The 21887-nt window shown below is 57.4% G+C and overlaps 1 protein-coding gene across 6 annotated transcripts in view; it reads right to left on the reverse strand.

The window, feature by feature from the left end:
* The window catches only part of STRN4 (striatin 4), a 26913-nt gene continuing 5026 nt past the window's right edge, over nt 1–21887 (reverse strand). The window contains exons 2-18 of one of the 6 annotated variants that reach the window (XR_010110903.1): nt 19263–19366; nt 18640–18713; nt 17273–17351; nt 13504–13701; nt 11197–11338; nt 9097–9256; nt 8372–8485; nt 7930–8024; nt 5970–6145; nt 5829–5876; nt 5313–5434; nt 3627–3797; nt 3323–3463; nt 2750–2848; nt 2494–2580; nt 1026–1261; nt 1–828 (exon numbers count right to left, since the gene is read on the reverse strand). Coding sequence is in view for 4 of the 6 variants with exons in the window: in XM_063600427.1 (XP_063456497.1) it covers nt 2264–2580; nt 2750–2848; nt 3323–3463; nt 3627–3797; nt 5313–5434; nt 5829–5876; nt 5970–6145; nt 7930–8045; nt 8372–8485; nt 9097–9256; nt 11197–11338; nt 13504–13701; nt 17273–17351; nt 18640–18713; nt 19263–19366 (2061 nt within the window). In the remaining 2 variants the exon portion in view is untranslated. Of the gene's footprint in view, nt 2581–2749; nt 2849–3322; nt 3464–3626; nt 3798–5312; nt 5435–5828; nt 5877–5969; nt 6146–7929; nt 8046–8371; nt 8486–9096; nt 9257–11196; nt 11339–13503; nt 13702–17272; nt 17352–18639; nt 18714–19262; nt 19367–20641; nt 20764–21887 lie in introns of all 6 variants that reach the window. The other 5 variants (XR_010110902.1, XM_063600429.1, XM_063600430.1 and 2 more) reach the window with 5 other exon arrangements.

Below are 21887 nucleotides of genomic sequence, written 5' to 3' on the forward strand. Positions count from 1 at the left end.
TTACTCCAAAGGGTTTATTGAGACAAGTTTTCACATACAAGATGGGGGCAGAGGGGTTGGGGCTTATAAACAGGAACCTGGAAGGGGACCGAGGGTGCAGGGTAGAACCAAACAAGAGAGTGAAATAAATAGAGGGAAAGAGTGGAGACAGGGAGGAGACTGACTGAGACCATCACACAGTGATAATGCGGGTGGGGCGGCGCCATGAAAATCCTGTTATTTATACAGATATACAGGGAGTTCAGGGGGACCCGAGGCCCACTCCACCCTCCATGCCCCAGGGAGGGGCACAAGAAAGCCGTCTCTACCCATGGGCGACCCCATGGGGCGCTGGGAGGGCTGCCCTAGGAGTGTTGGGCAATCCCTGGCCTGGAGGCCTTGGTTAGTGTCTGGAAAGCAGTGGAGAGGGCCGGAGGGGAGGGGCAGCCAGGCCGGGGCTCAGCTCTGAGGCTCCCGGCTGCCACCCTTTCTCCCAGCACAGCTCCTGCCCAGGTCTGGGAGGATGGGGGATGGGGGAGCAGGAGCTCAAGGGGAGAACCTGGCACCTTCTGGAGTCTTGGAAAAACTGATCCCTAAAGACACCCGGCCCTGGCTGTGCTGCCCTCTGGAAGGCAGCTCTGATACCAGGAGCGGCTGTCAGGGCACAGGGGGAAACCCCGAGGCCATCCTCGGGGGTGATTCCTGAAAGGGGCCCATCCCCAGGCTGGATGCTTGGGGAAGGCAGCCGTGGGGGAGGGATTCCTGGGGAAAGGGCCGTTAGCACCACCAGGCTCCACGGCAAACAGACAGAGGCCAGGCCTCTGCACCTCCAGTGAGGCTGGGAGTCCCCTGCGGGAAAGAGAAGGGAGGGGAGACTGAGCCGCTGCTTCTAGGGCGCCTCTGAGGCCTCAACCCCTCCCCTGCATGCCCAGGGCTCCCCCAGTGATTCTCACAGGACGCCCCTGACTGGACTGCGGGGCTCAGCACACCTGGCAGTACTAGGCATGGGCGTGCAGAGACTCAGAATGCGGGGTTTCTGCCCTCACCTCAGCCCCACCTGCCCGGCCCTACACCCCAGCCAGCGTGGCGGCCAGGGCAGGGCCAGGTGGGCATCATACGAAGACCTTGGCCAGGGCATCAGCGCCAGCACTGGCAATAAGGGCCTTGCTGGGGTGGCAGGCGACAGCGTGGATGGCCTCCTCGTGCTTCTTGCGGTGGGCCGTGATCTCCTGCACGCACGTTTTGTTGTCCAGGCTCCAGAGACGCAGGGAGCAGTCATGGCCTGCATATGTGTCGGGGACAGAAGGGGTGGTCACTGGGCTCCTTGCTCAGACGCAGCCCTGGAACCCCTCACCTGGCCTTGTCCAAAGGCCTCAGGGGAAGTGGGGCTCAACTCTCCTCTCTCACCCTCTGCTCATCACCTCCTGTGGCCCGCCCAAAGGAGAACCCTGGTCCCCTCCTGTCCACAGTCCATCTCATCCCCCAGCATTTCTTGAGCAGCTACTGCACACTGAGCCCCAGGGCGGCAGGGGGCAGTGAACAAAACAGGCAACTCTCCCTGCCCCGCAGCATTGACGCTGCAGCTGGGCAACAGGAAGAGAAAGAAGAAAGCAACCCAGCCGGTCAGTGTGAGGACAGAATGGCCCCAGGAGGAATGCAGGGAGCCTTCCAGGCAGAAGGACAGGCGGGAAAGGTCCTGAGGCAGGAGGTGGGGGTGGCCACAAGAGCCTTGGCAGGGGCTTGGGGAGAAGAGGGGAGAGGACGGCAGGCTGGGCAGGGCCCTGGTGAGGAGAAGTTTAATTTAGGGTCAAGAGGATCAGGCAGGGCAAAGGCTCAGCTCCCTCCACTGTCTAGTGGCCCCCAGAATAGAGCCCTGTCTGGGCACTGGGCTGGAGCTCACTGACCAGCCCCTCACCCACCAGAGGCTGCCAGCACAGGCCCGGAGGCAGAGCCCAGCCACAGCCTCCAACACCACGGCCTGCGCCTCTGTGCGCACACACTCACTGCTGCACTCACTGCAGGCCTCACCCTTCACCCCCACAGCGACCTCCAGTCTCCTTCTCCACCCACCCACGTCACACTCCATCCCTTCTAAGCACAGCCACGTTGCTGGCCTCAATGCCCTTATCCAGAGACAACAGGGTGGGAGCACAGAAGTCCCACGGGTACCCCCAGGTAGACCTGGACTGATGTTACAGAGCTTCAATGGCCAAGTTACAAAGCGTCTGGGCATCAGGGCCCACATCTGTAAACTGGGGATCAAAGTACCAACCGCACAGGCTGCTTAGAGGCCCAGGCTGCTTAGAGGCCGAATGAGACGATGCAGCTCCAATGCCCCAGAGGAGGGCCCCAGCGGACTGTGCTGCCCCCTATGGTCACCACGTTCATTCCCGCCCAGACCAGCTTCCCCCAGCCCTGGCCCCCGGGGCCCCCTGAGCACTTGCCTGGAGCCAGTGCCCAGGCCTCTTCCTCCCCTTCTCCCCAACCCTGGTGGGACTAGTGTGCTCAACTTACTTCCTGACATCAGGAATGCGCCGTTGGGGTCCACGGCTAGGCAGGTGACTGCGTCCAGGTGTGCAACCATGGAGTGCACCGGCTTACCTGAGGCGAGAAGGGCGGGTGGCAGGTTCCCCTCCCACTCTGGGCCTCGCCTGAGAGAGTGAAAGGACTGGAGGAGAGACTCCCAGAGCCTCCCACAGGGACGCAAGCATCTCTGCTGCCTGCCTCTGGCCCTCCCCGCCCACCACGAGCACAAGGGGCTAGGCCTCACCTGTCCGATTGTCCAGGAAGCGGATGCCCCTGTCGTCATGGGCGGTGATGGTGAGAGGCTGGTTTGGATGACTCACCACTTGGTTGATCTGGGTTGGACCTGAAGGAAAACGCAGGAAGAGGGAAGGATGTCAAGCGGAAAATCAGGAAGACCAGAACAGAGGCACAAGCGCAGCGTGACAGCCCCTACACCAGCCTCTGCCTGGATGTCGAGGGGGGCTGGGCGAGGGCACTCCGGTCCCCGACCGCAGTGCTGGTTCTGCACAAGCAGCCCCTGGGCCCTGTTTTGGGGCTGGGGGAAGAGGAATAACAAACATGAACACATTCCGCCACTCTACCAAGAGGGCCCGACGGGGCGGCCCTGACGCGCTCTCCCCACTCAGCCCCGCCAGTGAGTGCCCTGGCTGTGAGGGCCGGGGGCCCTCCACTGGGACCCGACTTCCTTCCTGCTCAGGGCCTGAGGGTGCAGGGGAGTCATCTGAGCTGACTGACAAGGGGTCGCCAAAGCCCCAGGAGGAAGTGGGGCCCAGAAGACACTGAGACCAATTCCATGAGCTGATGTCAGCTCCCTTACCGCTGCTGCCCCGGGACTCCAGCGTGAGGAGGGCACTGCCAACCTCCATGTCATACAAGACGGTGTCGCCAGAGCGGAAGGAGGCCACGATGTGGGCAGGCTCGGTGCTGGTGAAGGCCACTGAGGTGGGGATCCCGTGCTCTGAGGGCATAGGGAAGAGAAGGCTGCTGAATGGACCCTCAGACCCAGCCCTGCCCCAGGGTGGGGGACAGTGGGTGGGAGGCCTGGGGCCTCAGCAGGAACCACTCTGATAGCCTCCAGATCCCGCACAGCTCCAGGGTGAGGCACCGGGGCCCCCACTCACCGCTGGCTGTGGGGAAGGTGCAGAGGCAGGCCGGGCTGCTGCTGCTGGGGTCCCAGATGCGGACGGTGCCATCAGCAGAGCAGGAGGCCAGGCGCTGGGAGGTGGGACTGAAGGCCAGGCCCCACACGGCGTCCCCGTGGCCCTCCAGGACGTGGCTCAGCACGCTTGGGTCTGCACCCACCGCAGGGAGGAAATGGGCTGTGTCAGGGCTGCCAGCTCCTCCCTGGACAGCCCAGAGCCCCAGCTCTGCCAAGCCCCAGGCAGCTGGGCTCCAATCACCCACGCACCCGCTTCACGCCTGGTGCCCCTCGGAACTGTCCACTGCCAGGACAGCCCGGCAGCTGCTCACACTGCCCACTAGCTCTCCAAGGAAGGTTCTAGGGCTCCAGAAGGCAGGGATTTCCCTCTATTCACGGCTGTCTCCCCAAGCAGGGCCCAGAAACTGGGAGCTCAATACAGAATTTTTCAGGCTCCATTAAGGAAGAAAGAACAGCATGGTTCTGTGGCCCCAGGAGCGGCACGCAGCCTGTGCTGGACAAGGGTTGGTCCCAACCCTGGCCCGAGCAGTCTTTTCAGCCCATGGCCAAGTGCATGGGCTTTGCCTGGTCTCTCCAAAGCCCCCTGGTCATCCAGAGGTCCAATCACTGCTTCCCTGGTTGCTGGAGTCCACACCAGCAGCTCTGGCCTGCTGACACCGAAAGTGTGGTGGCTAATGTAGCTGGGACTGATCCTGACCTTGTGCAGGTGAGCCTGTTCTCTAAAGTCTGTCCTCCCCTTGAGAGGAGACAAAGACCTCTGAACTCTGCCCAGACAAGGTGGAGCACAGGGCCAGGTGCATGATCAAGGAGGCAGAGCCGGGCGCAGTGGCTCATGCCTGCAATCCCAGCACTTTGGGAGGCCAAGGTGGGTGGATCACCTGAGGTCAGGAGTTCAAGACCAGCCTGGCCAACGTGGTGAAACCCCGTCTCTACCAAAAATACAAAAAATAGCTGGATATGGTGGTGTGTGCCTGTAATCCCAGCTACTCAGGAGGCTGAGGCACGAGAATCACTTGAACCCAGGAGGTAGAGGTTGCAGTAAGCCAAGATCACGCCACTGCATTCCAGCCTGGGTGACAGAGTGAGACTCTTTGTCTCAAAAAAAAAAAAAAAAAAAGGCAGAGAACAGGGGGACAGATGTTGAACAGAAGTGACAGTCTGGTCACTTCCCTACTTAGGTCTTAGATGCTCCAAAGAGAAAGCCCCAACTCGCTCCAGCCTGGCCCAGCTAACTCCACCTTCTCTGCTTTCTCTGGACATGCCCTCCCATCAACCACGCAGAGACCCTGGCGGATCCCCACACACAGAGTACACGGCATGGCAGAGCAGAGGCTGCCAGGGCCAGCCACGCCTGTGCATGGGCTGCTCCCAGCCTGGGCTGCCTCAGCTCTGCCTTCTGGACGCCGGCTCACAGAGATTCTCAGGCAGCTTCACCACCTCCTCCCACAGCCATCATTCCCATCCCGGCTGGCTCGTCCCTTGGCCACGCGCTGCATCGCGCTGCTCACAACAGAGCAGACAGGGGAGCCGTCACACGCACTCCTGAGGCCTGCAGTGTTGGCAAGAGGTGGACGCGACCTGTGCGTGCGTGGAGGGGACGGCCAGGCCCCAGTGGATGTGAGGGGAAGGCGGGAGGCGTTGTCCTCACCGTAGCCATCATAGGGATCCATGCTGAGGTCTGGAATCTTCCAACTATGGATGCAGGCATCCGCCCCGCCACTGTAGCAGTATTCACTGTTGCTGCCCATAGCCACAGCCAACACTGGGCCCCTGGAAGCGACAAATATGTGGAAAGGGGGATGAGACAAGCTCAGGGCCTCCCCTGGCCACAGGACCTAAGTTCCCTACTAGCATTCTTCAAGGATGGCCAAAAGGAATTCAGCGACTGGGGCTCTGGCCATGCTACCTGGACAAGCTGCCTGTCCCCTGCCCTCCCCCACCCCACCTCCATCTCCTCCCCTGAAGGGCTGTGCTGAGTACCAGCTGCCAGGGCATGTGATGGAGCCCCAAGAGCCAGGGCTGTGTATATCATGAAGGGGGTGGGGACTCAGAGCCCCCTGCTGTCCTGCCTCCTGCCGTGGGCCTCCCGCGATGGCAGTGAGCAGGTCAGGAGTCAGGCTGCATTTAGGACGAGTTTCTAGCAGGCTCAGGGGCACCTCCCTACCTGTGAGCCCGGAAAGCATGTATAGGTTCCACATCTAGCGCCGCATTCCTGTGGGATGACAGAGGAGCCTGATGTCACTGAGACCCTGTCACCCCCGTCCCCAGATGCCCCTGCCCCCGGCTCTGAGCTTGCTGCCCTCACTTCTTGGCCGTGACCGCCTTCTGCAGGTTCCAGAGCTTGAGCGTGCCATCCTCGGAGGCGGTGAGCAGAGCCGACTGGCTGTGGTGGAAGGCCAGGGAACGAATGCCGTCGTAGTGCGAGCGCAGGGTGAACTTGGGGTTCCACGTCTTCTTAAAAGCATCTTTGCTGTCAGACAGCTGGGGTTGGGGGGAGCTGCCTCAGTGTCTTCGCATCCATCCCAGCAGTCATGCAGACACCGACACCCAGGGCTTGAGGCCCCCTGTCTTCCACCCATATGACCCTGGCAGGAATGCCCTCAGAGCCTGGGCTCCAGCCGGGACCTCTCTCCTTCCTCTGCTGGGCAGAGTCTCCATGCTCGCCCAACAAGTCCCCACACTGTGCTGGGTTCTGGAGAGACAAAGGTGAGCCTGACCCCTTGGGGTCTTGCAGTTGAGAGGAAGGGGAATGGGGGACACAACTGGACCATCCCACAAGTGTGCAGGATCATCAGCCATGAGCAGGGCAATGAATTAAAGATGCACAGAGAGACATCAGGCAGCCTGCCCTCCTCCCTGGGGGCCACTGGGGCTTTCCTGAGGAAGCACGAGCCAGCAGGACTTCACCAGATAAGGAGAGGGCCCTGGAGAGGGAAAGGGCCCGTGCAGAGGCCCTGAGGCAGCAAGGGCGAGCCCAGGCCTGAGAGGTCAGTGGTACAGGCTGCAGGAGGCAAGGAGAGTGGCAGGGGATGAGACAGGTGCTGGGTGGTGAGCCCCGGAGGAATGCGCATTTCATCCTAAGAAAAAGCCTCAGAGAAACAAGGAGCCGGGGAAGTGTTTAGAGCAGGGGAACGACATGGCTTATTCCTGCCACCCCTGAGAGGCTCAGATTAGGGGCAGGTAAAAGTAGCCATAGACGGGGCACAGTGGCTCACGCCTGTAATCCCAGAACTTTGGGAGGCCAAGGCAGGACGATCATTTGACCCCAGGAGTTCGAGACCAGCCTGGGTAACATAGGGAGATCCCCTCGAGGAGCAAAAAAAAAAAAAGGTAGCCTCAGAGAAAGAGGTTGAGAGGCCAGGAAGTCCCAGGGGAGATGAGGGCATGGAGACCAGACACGTGACCATGAAGGGGAGGCAGTGCACACATGGGAAAGCTGTGGGGGCCTCTGTCCACCACGCTGCATGCGCCCTGGTGCCGCTCACCCAGCAGGGGACCCGGAGAGGGCCAGGTTCAGGAGAGATGACGAGCAGAGTACCAGGCAAGCCTCAGCACCATGCCCCAAGATGGGCTCCCAGCTGACGTCCCTGCCTTAGCTGTCCCTTCTGCCACAGTTCTTTAGGGTCAGAGGATCTGCTACTGTGTGGTTCACTCACCCCCTCCCCTAGCGGGGCTCAGAACACTGTACTTCCCCATGATGAAATGACATCTCGGGGCGTGCAGAGGGACCCCATGGCACACTCCACTTCTCAGGCCTCTGCTCTGACCCCCCTTCCTGAATCTCACAGCAGTCCCCACCCAGCCTTGCTAGGGTCACCAACACTGGAAATCCCATTCTGTCACAGTAAAATGTGCACATACACCCACACCAAAAGCTCCCAGCTGGCCAAAGGCTCCCAGATGGCCAGAGGCCCGTCCACTGAGGCCCGGAACATTTCATTTCAGCCCAGCTGCCCATTCACACTAGATTGGCCTGACTTGGCAGAGCAGGGGGTGGCTACAGGTCATCTTCCTGCATTCCAAATCACCAGGGTGGGAGGGGCACTGAGTGGAGGAGCCGTGGAACTGTGATTAAGACACAGGCTCCAGAGTCTTCCAGGCCCTGCGCCTTGGCGACCGCAGTCAAGTCCCTCCACCGTCTACATCTGCACCCCTCTGTGAAACAGGATGAGCAGGGCATGGGCGGCACCCAGTCAGAGCTTGCAGGGGCTGGCCCTGGGCGCAATGCCAATGGGGACAGTGTGGGGGGCACCCGGAGAACTTACATCGCAGCTGAGGTCGTTGTCGTTGGTGACGGTGAGATCTGCCAAGTCCCCCAGGCTCACCTCCCCGCCCCCGATAGTGTCCATGATGAAGACGTCTGAGGAGAAGCCAAAGGAACCTGGTAGGGGGAGGGGAGGGAGGGGCAGAGAGGGCCAGGGAGAGAGAGAATGACAGAGAGAGGCAGAGAAAGAGATAAAGAGCAAGAGAGAGAGACAGGGAGAGGACAAGATGAAGAATCACAGCTGGAAAGAGACAGAGAGACAGACAGGGCAGGACAGACAAAAAGAGAGGGAGACAGACAGACAGACGAACTTTTGGGGCAGGGACGCTGCAGACTGGAGGCTGGGCCTCGACCCTGAAGACACAGAAGCCCTGGGCTCAGCTCTGCAGCCTCCCTCTGCCATGGGCCCGCAGGACTGGAACCAGGTGGGGGGTGCCTCTTACCTTCATGTGGCCGGGGCTGGGGTGTGCCAGGAGGCGGGCCAGTCACTTTTGGGGGCAGCCCATCCACATCCCGCAGGTCAGCCAGAATGCCTTGGAGTTTGACCCGACGGCTTTCTGCAGGGTCGAGGCATAGGGCCGGAGTCGCCCAGCAGTTTCAACCCAGTCTGGCATAGGTGACGCCTTCCCCACACTGAGGGCCCCCTGCCACTCTGTGGGGCTGTGAAGCTCTGGCCCCGGGGGAGGGGGGGAATGGGCAGAGGAGAGGAGGTTGATTGGGCCCCTCCGTGGGGCAGTGGGCAGGTCACTGCCTTGCCTAGGCCTCAGGCCCCAGCCACCCATCCCACGTATCCTGAGAGCCCTCCTAGCTGGGAGTCACAGGACAGGGAGGAAGATGCGGCCCTCCCACCTGCCTCTCCCGGACTGGGTCCTCATCCTGTTCCCTCCTTGAGGCCAGCCAGAGCTGGACGCCCGCCCTGGAGGGCTGGCGGCCCCACTTCAGGAAGAGCCAGGACTGCCTGCGTCTCCATGGGGATTTTCCAGGGAAGGGGTGAGGGGCCGGCGGCCATGACCTGGGCCTCCTGCTCTCCTTGGCTACCCTCCTCTCAGGAAACATATCCGTCCGGTAGAGAGACCCTGTACAGGAAGCAGCTGCAGGCAGCTGAGCCTGCTCCCACCCCCTCGGTGGGGAAGGCAAGCGGGGGCTGGCCAGAAAAACGTCAGCTCACCCAGCTCATGGGGGCTCCCATCCACAGTGCACCGCCGAGGGTCTGGAGCCCCTTCCCCATCCTCTCCTGAGCCCAGGAAATCAAACTCATTGATAGCATCCTCAGAGTCGTCTTCCTCATCCTCGTCTTCCATTTCGGGCACCAGAGCCTTGGATGGGAGCTGGCGCATGGAGAAAGCCAGACAAGTCAGGGGGCCTCTTGTCCAGAGACTAAGCCACCTCCGTGCCTAGGAACAGATAAGCCGGGGCTCTGGGCCCGTCTCTGTTCATGGGGCTGCCTCAGCCGCCAGCCAGCTGCCCTGGAGCGCCCCCTGCTGGGCCTTGGACAGCTGCTACCACTAGGGCCGGTTGGCCTGACCCCACCCTCACGCAGTCCTTCCCCTAGCCAGGGCTCAGCCTGCTCCAGTCCCCCAGCAAGGTGCCTCGGATGAAGAAAAGTCAGATAATGCAACAATCTGCCTGCAGGGAGGGCAGATATGCACTGGTGTCCGTGTGTGAATATATGGAGGTGCAAACAAGTGAGGATGAACGGACCACAGCATTGCAGCGATAAACACAGCACCAGCAGCCGTGCTGGCACAAGAGCAAATTCCACTCACTGAATGACCACTGACTACCCCTCGCAGACACGACTTCACTTAACCCCCAACCCTGCGAACAGCTACCGTGAACACTGTCATTATCATTCCCACATTACGGGCCAGGAGACAGGCTGAGCAGCAGGAACCCACTTGCCCTAGGTCACCAAAGCCAAGCTCTGCCCACTGTGAACTCCTCCAGGGCGTGGCTGGCCCCTTCCACATGTCAGCCTCCCAGGCTGAGTTTGGCAACACCTCTCAGGCACCAGTGAGGGGCCAGCCTCTGACCTGCATGGGGGGGACCAGAGGGAAGGGGCATGGAGAAGACCTAGGGCCAAGGTTTATTCAACACTTGTGCAAAGAATGGGGAAGGGGAGGGTTTAGACAGCATGCCCAGAAAGGCAGCGGCCGGGCTCAGGACTCCAGAGGAGGGAACCACCACAGGTGCTCTGAGGGGCACACGAGTGGCAACTGTGCTCTGCCAACAGTGCCTGGAACCATGAGGGCTCCACCACTACCAAGTGCCACCAGTGCCACTAACACCTACTGAGCACTTGGGGGACAGCCACCGTGCAGCTGAGGGCTTCCTGGGCACCAGCTCATTCTAATTAAATCCTCAACAACTCAGACGGAGGGACTCAGCCCCATCTAAAGGGTGAGGAGACTGAAGCCAAGACAAAGAAGTGTGGGCCCGAACTCACGCAGCTGGGCCAGGGCCCCCTGGGAGCCATGGGCAGTCCCCTGGGTTCCCAGCTGGGCCTCGCTGGAGGGCTGCTGCGTAGAGACAGAGAGCCCTACCTAACCAGCCAGCCCAAGGGTGTGGGCCCGAAGGGGTGCAAACACCACGGATGATTCCTGATGGAATGGGTGGAGGGGTGGAAAAGGACTAGAAATTCTCAGAGGGGTGGGAAGGACCAAGTGTCTGGACCAGGGGCCAGCATTTGAGACCCTGGACTCAGCCCTCCTGCTCTTCCTCTAGGCCTCCTGCAGTGCTGCGGCTCTACTTGGGGTGCGACTCTGTGCTGAGCCACACTGGGGATACTGGAGATGGAGTGGAGGCCCACACAGGCCCATTCCCTCCCAGGGAGGGGTCAGGAGGAATACAGACCAGACAGGGAGGACCCCAGAGTGGCCAGGGCCAGGGAAGGGAGCCCAGGGTGAGTCAGAGAAGGCTTCCTGGAGGAGGGGGTGTCTGAGCTGAGTCTAAAGGAGGAAAGAAAGGGGACCCAGGCAAAGGGACCCGCTAATGGGAAGCCCGGGGCTCAGGGAAAGCTCCGAGGCCATCTCCCACAGGTGCCTCCTTCATAGGCACATGCCCCTGCCTCCACCACAACGCGTCCTTCGGCACATGACTATTTACAAGGCCGCTGCTGGCCACAAGCTCCTCCAGGCCAGGGCCTGTGTGTCTCCATATCCCTGCTGCCAGCACACACCGCAGCCCCTGAAGGCCCAGGCTGACTCAGAAGGGCTTCGATCAGGTCACACCCAGCCCAGGCTGTGCAGGGCGTGGAGGAAGGGCTCACCTTCACACGCTGCTTCTTGTGCTGCACGCTGTCCAGCTCATCGTCCTCGTCGCTGTCTTCGTCCTCGCAGTTCTGCAGGAAGGGGATCTGCCCCAGCACTGAGCCGCCCAAGCGCTCTTTGCCATCTTTGCCTGCCGCGTTCCTGCCAAAGACAGCAGAGCAGAGGAGGCATGAGTCCTGGCAGATGTCAAAGCTCAGATAGGAAGGTGCCCTCCCAGGCTTGGTGGCCAGAGCCCAGACCCAGCTAACCCCCTAACCCCTGAGCAGCCTTGACTCTGGTCACACACAGAGCCCCAACCCCAGCCTCTGCCCAACAAATGCTCATTCCAACTGGAAGCCTCACTCAGACCGCAAACGGGGCCCAGCTCCTCAATGACCGCCGACCTGAGTTTCAGAGGGCCAGCCCCCAACCCTGGTCACAAATCTCCATCCTGTGCTGAGTCAGAAGGAAAGCTGGATGAGAAAGTGCCACTGACTCAGCAGTCCCCATTCCCACAGCCCAGTCAGACCACAAGGGCAGGTCAGGCAGGAGGCAAACACGCCCTGCAGGAAAGAGGAACCGGCCATTCTACAAATGCTAGGGGAGGCACCGAAAGCCAGCCAGCCTCGCGCAAGCAGGGGCGCCGGCGATCCCTGCTACCCAGGAGCCTGCACTATCCCCAGCAACAGATGGCACTCCTCCTTCCACCTCCTGGCTTCCAACTTCATGACAAGTTATAGCAGAGGAGGTACTGACCCAGCCTGACTGCGGGAGAAGGCAGGGTGCAATTCCAAGTGCAGATCGACGCAAACATCCCCCCTTTCTGCCATCAGGTTGATGCCCTGGAGGTCTTGTCAACTGCCAGTTACCAACGGGTGCAGAGGTCACTGCAGATGTACCCTCTCGCCTCACGGCTGCCATCACCAGAGCTCCACTCCATCCTCAGAACACTCACTGCACTTGCAGCGGGACACAGGACTCCACTCTCACCGGCCTTCCTCCCACAACGACACTGACACGCCGCACAGGCTCAGCCTCTTTCTCAGCTTCCTCCTCCTGTTCCTCCCTCCAGCCTCTAAGTGGGAGAGCACCCGGGCAGTCCCCAGATCTCTTCTCTGCGTCATCTACACTCACTCCTGCAGGCACTGCAGACGGCCATGGCTTTCCAAAGAATGCCCATGTGCTTGTTCAACTAGAGCTATGTTTAGGGGCCAAATGCCCCCCAGCTCCAGACGAGCTCTGCTTCTCCACATGGGGGTAAACAGGCCCCTCACACTTCACACAACCTCGGCGGCCCCCAGAACTTCCACTCCCAGGCTTCCCCGTCTCAGCGGATGCTGCTCCAATGGCTCACACCAAACCCTGGAGTCGCTCGTTTCTTTTCCTCTCCCCTTAGCTGCAGTCCTTCAGCGTCGACTGCCTGAAAGCCTCTGGGGAAGCTGACACCTCTCGCCTCACCACCGCTAAAGTCCATCAGCTCTGTCCCAGACATCGAGCCATCTCCTAACTGGTCCGCCTGCCTCCTCTGTGACCCTCCCACACCTCTCCTTCTCAGAGTGGATCAGGTACGTCAGATTATGTCACTCCGCTGCTCGAAAGCACTGGCTTCCCACAACCCTGAGTCAAACTCAGACTCTATCCCAGCCCAAGGCCCTGAATGGCTGACTCCTGAGACCACAACCTCCCCGCAGCCCACGCCTCACTGCCTGCGGCCATGCTGGCCTCGTGCTGCTTCTGTGCAGGCTGAGTCTCTCCTGCCTCTGGACCTCGGGGTTCACTGTGCCCTCTGCCTAGAACATTCTCCTCCCAGCCACTCGTGTGGCTTACCCTCCATTTAATGCCCACAGAGGCCCTCCCTGCCCACCCCCCACAGAGGAGCACATACTGGCCCTCGTGGTCTCCATCGTGCTTAGCATCACCTACGTGGCCTCACTTGTTCTGCTTAACTGACAATTGCTGATGAGAGTGAACAAGCCAGAGATTCCTGAGGGTGGCGACCACGTGTGCTCCACTCCCTGCTGGCGAGGCACCCAGGGTGTGCCTTCGGTAAGCACCCCACTCGACCGAGAAGCGGGCAGGCCTGAGTATCAGGACGGGGGCAGGGCTGGAGATGAGGCCATGGCGAAGTGTGTGGAGGGAACCCAGGACAGAATCCGGGGGATCCCAGCAGTGAAGGGACTCAGGGTTTCAGAACAAGGGAGCCCACGGCATACTCCAGGAGGAGGGGCCACCAGGGCACCCAGCGCCATCAGCTGACACTCTGACCCTGGCCTTCACCAGCAGTCAGGAGGAACAGAGAGACACACCTGCCATGTCCAAGGGCTCACCTCTTTATCTGCTCCTCGATCTGTTTCACCAGCAGCGACTCCCCGCCACTGAGCCCCGCAGGGCCTGGTGGAGCCCTGGGGGCCCCTTCACTCGGCTCCACTGCCCCGTTGAGCTCCAGCGAGCGGCCCAGCAGGGAACGGACGCGCTTGGACCTCATGTCGAGGATGGTGTCTGTGTAGCCCACCTCTTCCAGGTACCTGCAGGGGTGCAGAGCCACGTGGGTCAGACATCCCCTGGGCTTCTTCATGTACCACAGGGGCCAATGCAAACCGAGACAACCTCGTAAGGGGCCACTTAAGAGCATACACCAAAATCTGACATAAGCACACCCTCGCTCCAGCAGTTCCCCGTCAAGGCTATTTCCAGTGGAAGCCCTTGTACACACACACAATGCTATGTGTGAGGGTGCTCCCTGCACTGCTGTATGGGGAAGCCGAAGCACAGGGACCAGCCTCAGCACCCACCGACAGGGGCTGTGTCAGCAAATGACTCATAGCGCTGCGAGGCAGAAGATCAACAGGGCAGAGCCTTAAGGGAAGCTGGCCACGGTAAACAGCACAACGAAAACGCTAAGTTCTATGATCCACATGATGCCAATGTTTGTAGAAAAAAACAAAAAGGCGTTAATGTGCATAAAGCTTACACCACACGCAAACACACGTTTGTATTATGTCCCCCAAGAGGCCTAGAAAGAGCCATAAAAAACATAACAGCAGTGACCTCTGGAGAATGGGATTAGGGGCGTAAGAGGAACTTTTGCAACTTACTCTACTTACTTCTACAAATGAGCACTTATTACTTCTGCAATTTAAAAACTGAAGCCAGCTGGGACTGGACTAAAAGTAAAAAAAGAAGAAGGAAAAAAGAACAAAAATCAATTTGGGGTATCTGTGGCTTCAAAATACAGCGACAACAGTCCCTTGCTACTCCTCAGGAGGCTTCCTGGCCAGGAGGCCTTTGCCGTTCCCTGTCCCTTCGCAGCTCTGACCCTGTCTCTTGAATGTTAGGCTGCACGCACCTGCATGTACGTCTCATCCTGTGCGCCTGTGTGTGTATGAGGCTCCTATCTCCCCACCAAAAGAGAGACAGGGAAGCACGGGGCTTTAAAGCTGGGCACTGGGGGCGGATTGCCCAAGATCCCACAAATTAACCATGCAACCTTGTGTAAACAGATCACCTCACCGCATGCCAGTTTTCTTATGAGGGGAACGCTAGCATTACACCACACAGAGATCTCAGCGAGGAGCCAACAGGTGGAAAATGTTTAGCACAGTGCCAGGCACGTAATAGGTACTTGGTAAGTGTAGCCTGTTAGTATTACTATTATTGTTTTAGGGTTATTGTTTGCACACACTTTAAGCTAGCAACCCCACTTCCAGATATCTAACTTGAGGAAATCAAGGATATGCACAAATACCTTCCTGATTTTTATCACATTGTCTATAATACAAAAAAATTAAAAGCAACCTTGACAAAATACAAGGAACTGACCATGGAGAGTTATGGTTATCTATATGACAGACATTATATGTTGGTTTTTTTTTTCTCCATAGGACCAAAGGAAGGAAATTATGAGGTCTTCAAAGTGATGCAACATAACTAATTAATATAGAGAGATGTTCGTAACTCTTTTTTTGTTGTTGTTGAGACAGACTCTTGCTCTGTCGCCCAGGCTGGAGTGCAGTGGCATGATCTCGGCTCATGCAAGCTCCGCCTCCCGGGTTCCCGCCATTCTCCTGCCTCAGCCTCCCAAGTAGCTGGGACTACAGGCGCCCGCCACCAAGCCCGGCTAATTTTTTGTATTTTTAGTAGAGACGGGGTTTTGCCGTGTTAGCCAGGATGGTCTCAATCTCCTGACCTTGTGATCTGCCCGCCTCGGCCTCCCAAAGTGCTGGGATTACAGGTGTGAGCTACTGCACCCGGCCGATGTTTGCAACTCTTTAACAGTGAAAACAAATCCCAGCTTTTATAAAATATATAAGCTGGGCTGGGCGCGGTGGCTCACACCTGTAATCCCAGCAGTTTGGGAGGCCAAGGCAGGTGGATCACTTGAGCTCAGGTGTTCAAGACCAGCTTGGCCAACATGGTAAAACGCTGTCTTTACTAAAAATACAAAAATTAGCCAGGTGTGGTGGCACACACCTGTAATCCCAGCTACTTGGGAGGCTGAAGCACGAGAATCACTTGAACCTGGGAGGCAGAGGTTGCAGTGAGCCAAGATTATGCCACTGCACTCCACTCTGGGTGAAAGAGCAAGACTCTGTCTCAAAACATTAAAAAATAAATAAATAAATAAGTAAATGAAATACATAAACTGAGCAGTGTGGCTCATGCCTGTTGTCCCAGCTACTCAGGAGGCTGAGGCAGGAGATCACTTGAGCTCAGATCAAGCCCGCTGTGGGCTCTGACTGCACCACTGTACTCCAGCCTGGGAGACGGAGTGAGTTTATTTATTTATTAAGATAACAGAGGCAAAAATACACAGCCACGGAAGAAACTGAGACCATATATGGCAAAATGTTTATAGGGGTATGAAATTTCTTGGGTGGAGAAATTATGAGTGATTTTTCTCTCTGCTCTCCTATATTTTCTAAGTTTTCTAAAATGCACAAATCTCTTCAGCAATTAAAAAAAAATAATTTGAGGCTGGGCGTGGTGGCTCACACCTATAATCCCAGCACTTTGGGAGGCCAAGGCAGGCGGATCACCTGAGGTCAGGAGTTCAAGACCAGCATGGCCAACATGGTGAAACCCTGTCTTTACTAAAAATACAAAATTAGCTAGGCATGGTGGTGCACGCCTGTAATCCCAGCTACTAGGGAGGCTGAGGCAGGAGAATCACTTGAACCCGGGAGGCAGAGGTTGCAGTGAGCCGAGATCGCACCACTGCACTCCAGCCTGGGCAACAAGAGCGAAACTCTGTCTCAAATAATAATAATGATAATAATTTGGCCAGGCGCAGTGGCTCATGCCTGTAATCCCAGCACTTTGGGAGGCCGAGGCAGGCGGATCACTTGAGCTCAGGAGTTTGAGACCAGCCTGGCCAACATGCTGAAACCCCCTCTCTACTAAAAAATACAAAAATTAGCCGGGTGTGATGGCACCTGCCTGTAATCCCAGCTACTCAGAAGGCTGAGGCAGGAGAATCGTCTGAGGTGGATGGAGGCAGAGGTTGCAGTGAGCTGAGATCGTGCCACTGCACTGCAGCCTGGGCAACAGAGCAGAAACTGTCTCAAAAAATAATAATAGATAATAATAACATTAAGAATTTGCTGGTCCAAACATGGTGAGTTACTGTGATCATTCACAGTCGATTACAGACCTACTTACAGATCTGCCTTCTCCCCACTTCCCACTACTGTATTTGATTAGTCTTTAAATAAATAATTAACAAATAAAAAATAATTTAATATTACCCTTGGGAAATAAAAAGCCACGCTTCATAAATCTTCACAAGGTATCTAAAAAAAAAAAAGCCACACAGGGCTCCTATGGCCACTGAGACAAAAAAAAAAAAAAAGCCACAGAGGCATTCAGGGACACATTCCAACGGGGGCGTCCCCATGTCTGCCTCCTGCAGCGGGTTTCCCTCCCTCTCCCCAGGCCAGGCTCCGCCCACAGGGTGAAAGCCATTCCAGCCATGGCTGGCTAAGATCCTGATAGTTCAGCATCCCCAGTGGGGACGGAAAAGGACTGTGGAGTCTTTGGACTTATCTCTCAAGCCAAACGTGTCACGTGTCCCCAGCCCCCCTCCCCGAGCACACTCACTGTCGGAGAAGCTGCCGCCCCTCCTTCCACACCAACGGGCTGTTCTCCAGGGTGACCGATTCCACGGGGCCATTGGAGACTGGCGGGTGAGAGAACGGAGGCTGTCTTAAGTTAGGCCACTGCCACCTACCCATCACCTCCTCCATCTTCCTCACCCCTCCAACCCAAATCGGTCACTGTCGCAGGTCCTGTGGCATCACTTCCTGAGTGTTGGAAGCCTGCTCTCTTCCCTTACTCGGGGATCCCTCCTCCTTGAAGCGGTCCTCATCTCTAGGTCTCCTGACTGGTGGTTCCCCAAACTGGCCCCCGACAAGATAAGGGTGTTATCTCAAAACTCTGGGCGAGTTGTCATTTTCCTTCACAGAAAGCTGGCCTGGTTCTGAGAGAAGGGACGACCGGGTTCAAGCCCGGCTCTGCCCCATCCCAGCTGTGTGACCCTGAGTTAGTGTAAGCGGTGTCAGTTTCGTCCTCTGAGAAATGAGCTTAATGATAACAGCATCTCCCTCTTGGGAGTGCTGAGAGGATGCAATGAGATAATTTGCTTAGTATTTTATTCAAGTCTTTCCTGGGCATCTACGCTGTGCCTGGCCAGGGGCCTGGGCTACACGGGTAAACAAAGACCTGCCCTTGTGGAACTTCCGTTCTAGTGAGAGGAGCTGGCAGCAGGTAATGACCATCACTATCAGCTGAGCACACAAGGTCTTCTCAGCTTGCCTCGGCCAAGCTTCCCCCTCACCCAGCCCGCCCTCCCTCATCCTCTGCCCTACACCGTTTGCCCAGGCACACTGACCGACTCCCTGTCCCCTAACTCTTTCAGCGTGCGTCTCTGTATCTGTACTCTCTCCCCTGACTCTCCTGCTGGGGAACGGAGTCATCTTTCAAGGAGCTTAGACTCTAAGGGACCAGAGGGTAGGGACCATGTCTCCCGTGCTCTCTGCTGTATTCCTGATCTGTGATACAAAGCCTGTACCCTACAAATAAAGTCTTTTTTGGATGAACGATTGAACGGCAACCCTGTTCAAACGCCACCTCCTCGGTGATGTCTTCCCCGGCTTTCCCACACCATCCCCAGCACTCTATAAATAGCCCTGGCGCCCACTCCTCGCAAACGGATCCCGTGAGCTGCTCGTGTGTCTGCCTCTGTTGCACAGGGGGACCCAAGCAGGACTGGCCCCCAGGGTCCAGCACGGGACCTGGCAGCCCATAGGGAGGGCTCTGAGAGTGAGATTCCGCCCCTCCCCAGCCCCGGGGCCGATTCTGCCTTCTAAGGAGCAAAGTGAGAAAGAGGCACCCCATCTTCCTGCTTCTCCAGAACACTCAGCTTCTGCGGGAGGGTGCTGACAGTGCGAGCATCAGAGGGTGGGTACCTTGTTCTGACACATCTGCTTTCTTCTCCCCCTGGTTCAGGTCTGTCCCAAACTTCAGTTTATGATATTTGGCCCTAAAAGAGCAAATGATTAATGAATAAGAGATGTGGGAGAGTAGACAGGGTCAGTAGTTACCTAAGGAATCCGGAATCCCAAACCCCAAATCACAGGGCCTCCCCCAGCTGTCTCCTACTACTGAGGCTGAAGCATCCCCCCACACCCCTGGCCTGGTGGAAGAAACCACTCCCTGGAGTCAGGCAACCTAGGTTGCTCTCAGGGGTCCTTGAGGAAACCATCAGCCCTTGAAACCCCAGTTCCTTATCTGAAACAGGGCTAACAATACCCGTTAGGCTATTGGAAGGTATAAGGGATAACGGAGGTAAGGACTATACGATATTTGGCGCACAGTGGGCCACTAGCATCGTGAATATCGTTCCTGGTGTCTAACCCAAATCCCACCTACTCTGTCCTGTTTCTCCCCTAGAATCTTATGGTACTGGAATGATGGAAAAGAATGTTGACCCCAAATCTCCCTTAGCTGGAAGGAGGCGTGGCTGGTGGCCTCCTGACACTGTGCTTGAGACGGACCCAGAAGGCAGGCCCAGGGCAGGATGAAGGCTCACCTTTCCTGCTTCAGCGCATACTCTAGCATCTTGATCCGCCGCACCAGGTCCGTCTTTAGATTCTCCTGCCCTTTCCTCTCTCCCTGAAGGAAGGCCACCTGAGCCTGGGAGGGCAGACAGGAGGCAAAGGGAGACAACGGGGCTCAGGCTCAATGCCGGTGTGTCTATCACTCACCCAGGTATAGTGCCAGCCCACAGTCACCCCACAGTAATGGGCGGCAGCCACTTCCTCAGGCACAAAGATCCCAAGCCAGGGTTCAGGGAGCACTGAGAGGACAGGATGGATCTGTTTCCAGGGCCCCCTGCCACGTCACCCACAACGAGGGCCGAAGGGGAGCCCTTAACCCCTGAGATAACAATGGGGCCAGCCTGGGCCTCACCTGGTGGCTGCCTTTGGGGGGAAGTCGGGTCAGGGATGGCAGTGGAGAGGAGGGTGGGCATTCACCGCCCTGGACTACCCCTGACGCCCTCTGGCAGGTGCTGTCCCTAAGGCTGCTGGTGGAGGTGGCGTCCCACTATTCTTACCAGAGCATCTGTCTCTGGGAGGCATGGGAAGCTACTTCTGGAGCTTAGGGACAAGAGTGGGTGGCTCAGCTCGGCTCCTGCTCCAATAGAAAAGCTTTACAAGCCAAGCCCACTGTGGGGACCAGCCGTCCCACTGCATTCCGCCCAGGGTGTGAGAGAAATGTGCCACAGACACGACCCCGGGTTCCTGCCAAGCACTTCACACCGTCTGCTGGCTTGAGCTGCCCCGTCTGCTCCAGTCTGTCAACAGGTCATTTGGAGACACTGGGCCCACTGCCTTCCAGGCAGGATCCTGGCCCCTGACCATGGTCCAGAAGCCCTTCTGCCAAAGCCCTGGCCCAGGGCTCATCTCTGGCTTCTCCCCAAGCACCCCACCTTTCCAGCCCAGAACAGCCAGAGCCCAGGCCCAACTTAGACACTTACTCGCTACATGATCTTATGCAGGTCATCGGCCTTCTCTGAGCCTCCATTTGCCCCTCTAGAAAATGAGAGTCACAAGAGTGCCCTCCCCTCATGTGCTAGGTTCTGCTCAGTCAAGGCCTGGCACAGAATAAAGGCTAACAAATGCCAGCTTCTACTTCTTTCATCATTTTTATTCTCCCTGTCCATTGTTTGCAACTTCGAAATGGGCCCAGTTCCTTATGGGAGGTAGGATCCCTTGGAGACCCCAGATCAACTAGAAATGTCTGTGGATTGGCCAGGCACAGTGGCTCACACCTGTAATCCCAGCCCTTTGGGAGGCTGAGGTGGGCAGATGACTTGGGGTCAGGAGTTCAAGACCAGCCTGGCCAACATGGTGAAACCCCATCTCTACTAAAAATACAAAAAACTTAGCCAGGCGTGGTGGTACACACCTGTAGTCCCAGCTACTCGGGAGGCTGAGGCAGGAGAATCGCTTGAACCTGGGAAGTGGAGATTGCAGTGGGCCAAGATCGTGCCACTGCACTCCAGCCTGGGCGACAGAGCCAGACTTCGTCTCAAAAAAAAAAGAAATACATGTCACCAGTTACCTTATAGAAAAGAAAACTCATCTGTCCGCTTCAAGAATGGGAAATTTTTTTCCTTTGTAACACTTTTTACCAACACATATGTATATAAACATCCAAGGCCAGACAGGGAAACTACTTATATGACATCAACATCTCTGAAGCATGAGTTTCTGTCCTTTGTGTATCTTCTCAGTCCCCCAAATCTACTCTCTGAATCACTGGAGAAGGTGTGAGGAGAGGCAGACTGACCACCGAAGACAAGTCCTGACTTTCCTCCTCACTCTCCTCCCTTCCCTCCTGGGGTTTGGTGATTGATCCCTCAACCTCCCAGGGGCAGTTCAGCCTGCCGGGAACCTACACCTTGGTCAATACCTGCCACTGTTTGGTGACTGCCCACACACATCAGGTGCCCCAGTAAGGTGCTGGGGAATAACAGAGGAGCCATGTGGTTCCTGCACCCACAGGGCTCAGTCCCATGCAGGAGACAGGCATGAGGAGCAACTCACATGCAATGTGACTAGGACCCCATTGCGGGAGCGAAGGACGCTATGGGAGGAGGGACAAGAGGCGACAATTCAGCTAAGGCCTGAAGCTGAAGAGAAGTTAGCCAGGGGAGGGAAGGGCCCTGCTGGCAGAGGACGGAGACAAGAGCTGCATGGTGGGCTTAAGGAACTCTAAAAAAGGCCAGGATGGCTGCTTCAGAACCTGTAAAAGGCTCAGTGAAGCCATGGAAGGGTTTTAAGTACAGAGAGGTAACCGATTTGCATGTTATAAAGGCAGCTCCAGCTAAAACATGGAGAACTGACTGGAGGGAGTTCTGGAGGGAGACTAGAGGGAGGGAGCAGGAGAGCGGCAGAGCTGGACAGAGACCCCCATCACAGATAAGGGCAGTCCCAGAAATCCCAGGACAGAATGGTAGTGGCTTGGACTAGGCCGGGGCAGTGGACACAGTAGTGGTCTATCTGTGGGGGCAGGAGGTGGAGTTGGGCATCCCAACCAGACCTGTCACTGGCTGGGTTCCCCCTTCATCCCTCTGCTGCCTCATCGAGCTGTGGTCTCCCTCCTCCTAATGAGGATGTGAGGGTCTCAGCTGCCCACTCTGCTTTGCTGT

Source organism: Pan paniscus, chromosome 20 (genome assembly GCF_029289425.2).
Source record: "Pan paniscus chromosome 20, NHGRI_mPanPan1-v2.0_pri, whole genome shotgun sequence".
In the NCBI taxonomy this organism is placed as follows: Eukaryota; Metazoa; Chordata; class Mammalia; order Primates; family Hominidae; genus Pan; species Pan paniscus.